This window comes from Epinephelus lanceolatus, chromosome 20 (genome assembly GCF_041903045.1).
Source record: "Epinephelus lanceolatus isolate andai-2023 chromosome 20, ASM4190304v1, whole genome shotgun sequence".
Classification (NCBI taxonomy): domain Eukaryota; kingdom Metazoa; phylum Chordata; class Actinopteri; order Perciformes; family Serranidae; genus Epinephelus; species Epinephelus lanceolatus.
Genome location: NC_135753.1, coordinates 39418957 through 39430000, shown reverse-complemented (window position 1 = coordinate 39430000; position 11044 = coordinate 39418957). Strand labels below are relative to the sequence as shown.

At 46.6% G+C, this 11044-nt stretch overlaps 1 protein-coding gene across 19 annotated transcripts in view; it reads right to left on the bottom strand.

The window, feature by feature from the left end:
• The window catches only part of LOC117264300 (histone-lysine N-methyltransferase 2C-like), a 104472-nt gene that overhangs the window by 42062 nt on the left and 51366 nt on the right, over window positions 1-11044 (bottom strand). For 9 of the 19 annotated variants that reach the window (XM_078162832.1, XM_078162834.1, XM_078162835.1 and 6 more), the window contains 9 exons: window positions 10386-10511; window positions 9873-9905; window positions 9324-9455; window positions 7221-7559; window positions 6985-7058; window positions 4998-5222; window positions 4159-4293; window positions 125-668; window positions 1-25 (listed from right to left, as the gene is read on the bottom strand). The exon at window positions 1-25 is cut by the window's left edge and continues 877 nt beyond it. In XM_078162832.1, the coding sequence (XP_078018958.1) occupies window positions 1-25; window positions 125-668; window positions 4159-4293; window positions 4998-5222; window positions 6985-7058; window positions 7221-7559; window positions 9324-9455; window positions 9873-9905; window positions 10386-10511 (1633 nt within the window). The remainder of the gene's footprint in view (window positions 26-124; window positions 669-4158; window positions 4294-4997; window positions 5223-6984; window positions 7059-7220; window positions 7560-9323; window positions 9456-9872; window positions 9906-10385; window positions 10512-11044) is intronic. The other 10 variants (XM_078162840.1, XM_078162842.1, XM_078162847.1 and 7 more) reach the window with 3 other exon arrangements.

The following is an 11044-nucleotide window of genomic DNA, read 5'->3' as shown; positions in this document are numbered from 1 at the left end:
ATACCTGCCCTGCTCTGCTGCAGGCCTGGGAGGAGAAACAAGGAGGAGACTGTCAGAGAGAGGAGAAAGGAGGAGTCAGTCAGAGGGAGGAGAAAACAAGGAGGAGGTGTTTAGTGGGAGTTACCTGGTTGGGGTCCAAGGGTCCGAGGGACGTCGGAGGTTTTAGAGTCGGGGGATGGTGCAGGGGAGCCAAAGGCATCGTGGGCCGGGGAGGCGCTGAGGGAGTTGTGACGCTGCTGCTGGGGGGCTGGGGGGCCGGTGGCCTGGGAGGAGGTGGGGCGAGGGGTCCCTGCTACTTTACTGTAGGGGTCCCAGGGCGAGGAGGGGCGGGAGGAGGGCGGGGAGAACATCTGAGGGGAGGATGGGGGCTGGTGGAGAGGGGAGGATGGGAGGGGGGAGTGAGGAAGTGAGGAGAAACCAGAGGGGGGAGGGGCTTGCGGTCTAAGGAAGACATCGTCGGCGAGGAGGAGGTGCTGTCTGGACAGCGGTGGATGGAGGGGGGAGGTGCTGCCTTGGGAGGAGGTGATGGGACTCCTGCTGCCGGCCTCCGGGGACAGACGACCAACCAGCTGCTGCTGCCTCTGCTGCTGCAGCTGCTCAATCTTCACCTGCTCCAACTTCTGAGTCGCCTCCATCTTCGCCAGCTGCTTACTCTTCTGACGCATCATCTGAGGGACAGGACAGAGACAGGGAGAGGACAGAGACACAGAGAGGGGACAGGACAGAGACAGGGAGAAGACAGAGACACAGAGAGAGTAGAGAACAGAGGACATGTCAGTGTGCTGCTTGTTCTCTACATGTGGAGGTAAAACATGATGACATGGCAGCTGGTGATGCTCCCTGTCCCTGTCCCCTCTCTGTGTCTCTGTCTCTGTCCCTGTCTCTCTGTAAATGTGGGACAGTTGGTGATGAATGAGTTAACAGCGTGACGTCATGACGACGACACGTCCATCATCAGAGTGATTAAACGTCCTGGAGGAGGGCAGTGATTATGTTGTGGTCCTCCAGCAGAGGACTCACCTGTCCTCCCTGCTGATCGATCTCTCCTGTCTGTCTCTCGCCTGGTTCATCACACCTGCTTGTACTGAATGTGAGGCTGCTGTCGTCCTTCAGCTCACTGACCAATCACAGCCGAACGCCATCTTATACTGAGCCAATGACGCCCCTCAGGTTTGTGTCAGTCCATCCAGGACTTCAGACTGTTGCAGCCTCACACGTCTGATTTCATAGCAGCTTTACAGAAAAAAAAAAAAACACCTCGATGCGTGTTTGTGTGTTCCGAGAGTCACTCTGTCACGTTAGGCGGTTACGGAGTCATAAAATCTTCCGTGACTTGGCTGACAGACGTGACAGGTCGTCTTTCATGACGTGCGTGATGTCATCCGATTATTCTTGTCCTATTACCATCATCATTCTTTCAGTCACTGTGTCTGTTCATGTCCCAGCCGATCGGTTGATGTAGTAACGTAACCAGATGGGCGGAGCTACATGTAAAGTCCCACATGCAAACTGTGTTAGTCACTGAATCCTCCACAGGAAGTTCCTGCAAATGTTTCAGAATAAAAGCCTGTTCAGAAAATGACGGGATTCTCTGAGCTGAGATGATAAGGGGCTTTTGCAATGCGAAATGGATACAGGAAGGAAAATATAAAATCGGGCCGTCTAAATAACGCCTTGATTTTGGTTTAAGTTACCATAGAAAAAATAATGTGTTAAAAGGATAAGCACTGATTAATGGCGCTCCGTGGTGTCCTGTGACCAATTGTTTGAATCTGTTTCAGCATGTGCCCCATATCTAGCTTTGCCAGCTTGTCGGCTATTCTTCCCCAGACTCGGTCGTTTGGAGTCCTGCTGAATTTCTTCCTTGGCAAATGCACTCAAAAGCGTGGACCTCGTTGTCCGTCCACTTCTCGTAGCTTCTCTTCTTTTGCTCAGTTTTACAAATGATCAAAATACAACCAAAGTGAAGCTTGGAGAAATGAAATAAAGTTTGCAGCCACACTGGAACAGAAGTGTGGAACACTCCAAGTGTGTGTTCCACCAATCAGCGTTCTTCAGCACACAGCCCCGCCCCTCAAGAAAGTTGGGGAATCTGAAAAGTCCTACCCCCCTACTAGGTACTTTTTTCAGGGAAAGGTTTTTCCGCAGAAACTTGCTGAGGTTTTTCAAAATCCCGGGTAAATGATAAAAGTTCCTAAGGTGGAAGAGGGGCGATTATCTGCTGACGAGCACGCCTGGCATGACGATGCCTTGGCCCGGCTACAGTAAGTGCTACCGTGATCACTGGACAGTCTGGGTGTGACACGTCTCATAAACATGCTGCAGTTAGCACCAACTCTCAAAAGACAAATGAAAAATGTCCCTGTGGCTGTGTGCGGCTGTTGGCGCTGATCTCTGTCCACTTATTTGCACAGAAAAACAATTTGGCACCAACGGTACACGTTACTTAATCTAAACACATGCAAACTACACAGGAGCGAGCAAGAAGCCACAGAGCGCTGCAGGACGGGGTCCGAATGCCCAGAGATGAGTTGAGCATGCTAGCACTTCCTGTTTCCTTGTGTCATAGTCAGTGTGTTTTTCTGTGGTTAACACCAGCTGAGAAGACATGCACCTTCTGTTCTACCACATGAAGTTCACCAATAAATGCTCCACTGTGAATTTAGGAGAGACCACAACAACCTGGGAGCTGTTTTCAGATCAGTGTGCGGCAGACGCTGAAGAACGGCAGCAGACAAACAATCAGAGCAAGGCAGCATCCCTTCAGAATAATATCAGTCAGTTCTGAGACGGTCTGAGGCCTTGGGCACCGACTCTGGGTCAACTCCAGCTCAACTGTCCTAAGACTGAAATGACTAAAGTGTTAGTATAGTCGGATCAGACTCCCCTCCAGTGTTCCCCAAACCCTCAAATGTTAACTGTGCTTTGGCCCAGAGAAGATGACTGTGACCGATCCTGGGTCCATGTGTCTGAAATCCTCTTCTCTTTGGGAAGGTCTGCTCGATGTCACTACCACACATCTAGTTTCCACTGTTTCTGTCCTGGAAAACCTAAAGATATTCAGTTTATTCTACTTGTTGAAACAAAGAGAAGAAACAAACCTTTACGGAGCTGGAACCAGAAATTTGTTTCAACAAGCTTTATGCTTAATCTGATCTAATTCAGCTCTGCTCTCGATTCTAGATTAGCAAAGAAACCACTGGCTACTAACCAGCTGTTAACCATCTGATGACCAGCTGTTAACCATCTTGATGATCAGCTGGTAACCATCTTGATGATCAGCTGGTAACCATCTGATGACCAGCTGGTAACCATCTGATAACCAGCTGGTAACCATCTGATGATCAGCTGGTAACCATCTGATGACCAGCTGGTAACCATCTGATAACCAGCTGGTAACCATCTGATGATCAGCTGGTAACCATCTTGATAACCAGCTGGTAACCATCTTGATGACCAGCTGGTAACCATCTGATGATCAGCTGGTAACCATCTTGATGACCAGCTGGTAACCATCTGATGACCAGCTGGTAACCATCTGATGATCAGCTGGTAACCATCTGATGACCAGCTGGTAACCATCTGATGATCAGCTGGTAACCATCTGATGACCAGCTGGTAACCATCTTGATGACCAGCTGGTCATCAAGATGGTTACCAGCTGGTAACCATCTGATAACCAGCTGGTAACCATCTTGATGACCAGCTGGTAACCATCTGATGATCAGCTGGTAACCATCTTGATGACCAGCTGGTAACCATCTGATGACCAGCTGGTAACCATCTGATGACCAGCTGGTAACCATCTGATGATCAGAGGTAACCATCTGATGACCAGCTGGTAACCATCTGATGATCAGCTGGTAACCATCTTGATGACCAGCTGGTAACCATCTGATGACCAGCTGGTAACCATCTGATGATCAGCTGGTAACCATCTGATGATCAGCTGGTAACCATCTGATGACCAGCTGTTAACCATCTGCTGACCAGCTGGTAACCATCTGCTGACCAGCTGGTAACTGGCTGCTGACCTCCAGGTGGTCAGAGGGGAAACTGAAGTGTGTGTGAACCAGCGGAGGAGCATCCCAGGACAGGAAGAGGATTTCAGAGGTTCATGGATACAGGAAGTTCGCCTCGAACAGGTTGAGATCTTACCAGAGCCTCTCTGCCACCTCCTGCTACAGATGCCTGGTAGGGACAATCTTTATCTGTTGGTGATTTTAGGGCTCTGCTTTGGGGGAGATTTTCCTGCCTCTTCTTACCGGCTCCCCATCTGTCATTTACCTCTTCCTTTTTAATGACAATTACATCAGAGACGTTAGTTGGAGTGAGTGAGGCTCAGCAGCATGCACATCACACTCTCCACACTCATCATCTTCATCAGTGACACAATGACAACAGCACAAAGTCACATGAAAGCCATCCCTCAGTCTGCCTCTGCACCCCCCCCCCCCCCCCCCCCCGATAGTGAACGTGACACAGAGTGATTTCACATGTCCATAATTATAATATTATTACTTTCATTAATGTTGTTGTAAGCTACTGTCTCTCTCTCTCTCTCTGTCTCTCTCTCTCTGTCTCTCTCTCTCTGTCTCTCTCTCTCTCTCTCTCTCTCTCTCTCTGTCTCTCTCTCTGTCTCACTGTGTCATACAGATTACTGTTAATTTATTATGCTGATCTGTTCTGTACGACATCTATTGCACGTCTGTCCGTCCTGGAAGAGGGATCCCTCCTCAGTTGCTCTTCCTGAGGTTTCTACCATTTTTTTCCGAGTTTTTCCTGATCAGCTGTGAGGGTCATAAGGACAGAGGGATGTCGTATGCTGTAAAGCCCTGTGAGGCAAATTGTGATTTGTTATATTGGGCTTTATAAATAAAACTGATTGAATTGATTGATTGACATGTTTGCTCTGTGCCAGTGGTGTTGATTTCTCCCTCTGGTTCTGATTCATGGAGGTGAGGTGTTCAAGACAAACACACTGAAACTCTGCTCACCTGTCTTAACTTCCACTCCTGCTCCTGTTCTGACTCTTTGGGTCTCAGCGGATCCTTAAACGCCCCCTCCGTCTCCATGGAAATGGGGTCATAAGGTCCCGGCGGCGGCGGTAGTGGTAGTGGCAGTGGTAGCGGCTGCTGCTGGGGTTGGTGGCGTTTGAGCGGGTCGTTGGACAGCTGCACCTTGTTGATGCGCTGAGCCGCCCGGTTATCTCGAGCTTTTTGCTGGTGGAGAGAGAAAACAACAGATGGATTCAAACACTGGAGACGAGTTTCACCTCGTTTAAAAACTTCAAGTTATGATTTCCACAGATAGTTCACTCAGTGTTTGTGAGCATGAGCAACGACCAAAGATGACAGTCTCAAACTTATGATGTCATAGGGTAGATGAGTGGCTGCCTGATTTTGTTTTCTCTTTTAAACCAAGTTCAGACTAAAGATTCACGATGAGATGAAATCGTTTAATGACACTGCAGAGAAAAGCAGTGTAGTTTTTTATTACATGACTATTTTGTAGGGCTGAACGATGCAGACATAAATTCATATCCTGGTATTTTCAGGCTGAACGGTGATACATGATATATATCCTGGTATTTTCTACGAAGTGGGTGACATGTTCAGATGCAGGCTGATCCACGGCTGAAGTCCCCTGTTAAATTTGCTGCATGTGTTTTTCCATGGCAGAGCAGGTAAAAGACGTTTAGCTGTTGGAGGTGAGCTGTTTGTCTGCACCTCTTCATCATCATCATGTCACTGTGGCTCTTTCTGATTTCACTCTTCCTCCCTGCCATATCATTAGACTTATTTTACTTGAAGAAAAGCCGTTAATAAAGTTTTGCTAATTCTGTAATAATATAAGAAACTTTATTATAATTTTAATTCCCGTCTCCTGCAGACAGAGGGGAGAAGAGTCTCACATCACACACGCCATGTTTGAGGGGGAGAAACGGGGTGGGTAGGTGTTAGCTGTGGTTGGCTAGACGCCACTGCTACCCGTTTGCGGGAGGCCCAGGTTTTGGACCTGCACCAGAGAAGGAGTAGGTGTGCAGCTTGGCGTGGCACCGGGTGTCTAAACTGATAACAGAAACATAAATGGGCGCAGCATGGCTTGACTGGACACAATTAAAGTTCCAGAGGAAAAGGCCCACAGTACTGTGCGTGTGCTACTGCGGTAACTTCGTTCATCTCACAGACTGATGTTGATGTAGCGTAGCTTGTCCAACATATAGACCGATGTCTCACTGTCGACTAATGAACAGACAGATTAAACAGAGGAGCAACTCTGTGTCTCTGAGTGTTGATGGAGAACCTGTGAGTGAGTGAGGGGGTGGAGGGCTGAGCACACGTATGCGTTATGTGATGCAACTTGACCCTGTATTGATACAAATGGTTTTGTCTAAATTTGTATGTTGCTTTAAAATATATTGACATATGTACCAGATCGTATCATATTCAAAGAGCGAACGCAGAATGACCAGAACAGTAAATGGACTTCTTGTTGTACGGCGCCTTTCTGGTCCTCCAACCACTGAAAGGGCTCTAACATTACGTCACATTCACCCTTTCACACACACATTCACACACTGGTGACTGAGGCTACCGTTCAAGGCGCCACCTGCTACTTAGGTAAACATTCGCACGCACATGCACGCACACACTGATGGAACAGCCATCAGGAGCAGTTTAGGGTTCAGTATCTTGCCCGATGATACCTCGACATGCAGCTGGAGGAGCCGGGCATCGAACCGCTGATCTGATGGCGATACTCACCTGCTTGTCATGGCTGATTCTGATAAGATACCCTATTGTTTATCGGCCTAATAAATGTTGTGCATCCCTGGATTTGATGTGAAATATCTGCAGTTGAGTATTTTGCATTTTCGTGTCATTTATTTGTCAGCCCTCCGGAGGGCAAAGGTCGGACGACTGGCACCTTAAATTCACTGCGTCGCTCTGTGACATCACCTAACAGCTGCAGCAAACTCACCACGAATGGAGCTCTGTCCTGAGAGCTGGCCTTCCTCCACAGCTTGGCGATCTGCTTCACTCTGGTGGACCAGTCTGACACACACACACACACACACACACACACACACACACAGTTAAGTAGCTGACTCTTCAAACTGCTGTGTTATTATCATGAATATTCTTATATTGTTCCAGAAACACCTTCTGAGAAGCTTCATGACCACACCGTATGTGTGTGTGTGTGTGTGTGTGTACCAGGGTACTGCTCTCTCAGCTGGGGGAAGTTGGTGTTACAGTAGAGGACAGGAGCAACCGTGGCCATCTCTCCCAGAGTTTCTTCTTTCTCCCACTTCAACATGCCCCTCTGAGCTGTCGACATCACGTCCTGCTCGCCCTCTCCCGCTGGCGCCCGATTGGCTGAGCCCAACCCCAGGGCGGTGCCTTGCAGCGGAGCAGGGGTGGGGCTCTCAGGAGGGGGCATCCTGAAGCCTGCAGGACTCTGGGTGCCGCTGGGCATCATGGGAGTGTTAGGAAAGTGAGGAGCAGCTCCCATCAGGCCGTTCATCAGCGGAAGACGAGGAAACACGGTGGCTGCTGAGAGACGCAGATTTAATGATCAGTCTGTGATGACAATCTTTCATCTCTTCACTTCTGCTGCTTCAGTTTGTCTCAGTCACACACGACTCGTCTCCTCGTCTTAAACACACTGACTGAAAATCAATCAATGAGATCAGATCTGTTTATTGATCGCAGGTGACTGGCAGGTGGTAATTTATCTGGGTTTTGTTTCCAGTGTCGGTTCTGGGTGAAAATAAGAAATCTTGCAGGTCAGATTAATGATTTAAAGGTTCAGTGTGTCAGGTTCAGGAGGATTCAGGTGTCTATCAGTGAGGATTACAGATTACAGATTACAGATTACAACCAGCTGAAACTTCTCCTGATTAGAATTCCTTCACTGTTGATTGTTGAGGAGCTGAATTATCCTCAGAGAAACACACACAGCAGCTGATTTACATTTTTTCTTGAAATATTAAAACTTTTTTCTCTAAAAATTTTTTTGAATTTTTTTTCTTTTCCAAAATGTATTATCCTTAAATACCTGAACTTTGTCTTTTTTTCCTCAAAACACGACTTAATATATAAAGACATTTTTCCTTGAACTACTACAACTTCTGTTCGACGTTACCCGCCTTATTTTTTCTTGGAATATTAGAACTTGGTTGTCTTAAAAATTTATCAACTCTTTTCTCTACAATGTTTTAACATTATTCACATTTTTTCATGAAATATTACAAAAATATACTCGACTTTTTTTTCTTGAAATGTTACAACTTTTTTCTCGTATTCAACATCACTCGATCTTTTTCCACAAAATATTGTGACTTTATTTTTGTCTTGATGCATGAAAACTTTTATTCTTGTTTCTCTCTGAAACATTGACATTTCTTTTCTTGGAATATTTCAACTTTTTTTTGTAGAAAATGTTCAACTTTTCTCAACTCTTGTCCCCAGAAATATCTCAATCTCATAATATAGCAGCAACATTGATAGTGTGCCTACAGCCCCACAGTGTCATTTACCTGCTCAGATGAAGCCTCAGACAGTTATTCATCCTGAAACACATCTTTTATTTTATTTTAAGCAATATCTTCAATTTTGTACTGACTTCAGAGGCCCATTACTCTGTCTCTGTATCACCTAGAGTGTTTCTGACACTTTCACAATAAACTTCAGAGAGTTTCCTTCTGGCAAGACCTCATGCATGCATGTAGTCAGAGCGGTTCAGAAGCTACAGTCATTTTAATTTGGGTATGTCATTTTAGGCGTTTTCGCGACAAAATGGGGGTGGAGTACAAGAGGTTAAATCCTACACATAGAAACTGCAGCTCCCCTGTTTACTTGAATTTGTTTACAGGCATGTCTGACCTCGCCAATATGGCAGCACTGCTGGTGTATTGCTGCAGTGGGATCATGCAGTCAACGTGGCGTCTAGGTACACGTCTACATGTGCAGCAGCAAAGAGAGCAAAGTCTGTGTGTTCAGAACTTTTGTAGCTTTGAGTTGAATCTCTGTGGTGTGAAGTTCAGTTTCCCTCCTGTGTTCAGACATCTGCCTTGTTTCACCGTTTCCTGTTTGCTTTCAGATGGTGTAGATTCCTGTTCAGTCACTGCACATGAAAACCCAACACTTCCTGTTTTGGCTGCTTCACAGTAAAAGCTATTAAATAACAAAACATGTGTGAGACGTGTATTGTGAGGAATTTCTAGGAAATTAAAGTTTTACAGCTGCTTAACTCAACACGAGCGTGTCTTGTAATGGTTTGTGTGTGTGTCTGTGTGTGTGTGTCTGTGTGTATACCTGCATTGTGTGTGTGTGTCTTGCTCGCAGCAGCAGTGTGTGTTTGTTGGCTCTGCTCTGGCTGTTGGTTGTTGCTGCTGCTTGGACTGAGAACAGCAGTGAACACCTCCTCCACATCTTTCCCCTCCAGCTCTGCGTGCGCACGCACACACACACACACACACACACACACACACTCATTAACATCATCTCCATCTCTCTGACAGGCTGATCTGAGATCTGTCACATCTGAATAACCAGCTGCTAAATACTGACAGATGCAGCATGAACACTCTGAGCTGCTCACACACACTAACTCAGTACAACCAATCAGGTTCTACAGTCGTCATCCATGTGAAGCTGCAGAGTTTTCACATTAAAAGCCAACCAATAACAGGCAGGCTGGGAGACTTTTAATGTGAAAGATCAGCTGAACGTGTTGCACACTGGACAGAGACTGTAGTTGCAGTGATGAAGACAGCTGGTAAACATGGAGGAAGGTTTGACATCAGGGATAAAGGGGAGTCCGTTGTCACACAGCAGTGATAATGTGTCCTGAGTGAGTCTCACCTGGGATCTTGTACAGTTTGCTGAGGATGGCACCTGGAGAAAAACATATTTCTGATGAGTCACAGTTTATAGTGTCAAACTAAGGCTGGGCAGTCTACAGATAATATCACAACACCTACAAGTAGCACCTACAAATCTCCTCTAGACTACTGTCCACTACTCAAATACTGAATGAACTAAAGTTACCATGACGTTAAATACAGTTGTTACTGTTACATAACAGAGCCAAATAAAGTACTGTTATAATAAAACAAATCAAAGCAGAACCTCTGGTCAACAGTTAGCGTTACGTTTCACTGTTACAGCGGCATCGTTATTCACTGTGAGCAGGACACTAGCTAACAGATCTCCAGTGTTTATAACAAAAATATTTGAAGTTACACTGGTGCTCCATGGTCGCAAAAATTAACCAAATAGTGACAGTCTGGAGCCCTGCACAGACAAAAACACACGCCTCACCGGCCCAGTGGTCCAGGAGGGCAGGGATGGACAGACTTTAAAATCTAAACTCACCGTCAGTGACCATCTTGTCAAGCTCAGGACTCAATATGGCGTCCAGAGGTTCCTCCTGCACCACCCTCTGGCCACGCCCACCACTTCCTGTCAGGTCGTCCGCCATGGAGCTGATGTCAAGACCGGCTGAGAGACAGACAGGGAGAGAGACAGACAGATTAAATGATGACCTGAACTAAAGAAGAGACAGACAGACAAGTGGCGAACAGGAAGCTGCAGGAGTAGAAGAAGAAGAAGAAGAAGCAGCAGTCGGTGTTATCTGCAGGAGAAGAAGAAGAAGAAGAAGAAGAAGAAGAAGAAGAAGAAGAGTCTCATTCACAGTACTACATGCTGTGTTCACACTATGAGCAACAACCCAAAAGCGTGACCGGCTTCATTACCACCGAGTTGCCGCTGAAGTGTTGCTGAAGCCCTCATTAACATGGTTACGTCATCACGGTCTTGTGTGTCTGCTACCTGCCACAAAGCACCTCAACTGAACGCCATCTTAAGCGTTAATCTGGTCAGCCGTAATATCTATACCTGTGATCAACGTCTGAGCCCCATTTTAACCCCCACAGAACAGACCTCCTGTGGACGGCTGCAGGAGATCGTTGTTTCAATCAACCTGTTTAAATGGTTCTAAAATATGAACCACAACAACTGTGACAGTCTGTTAG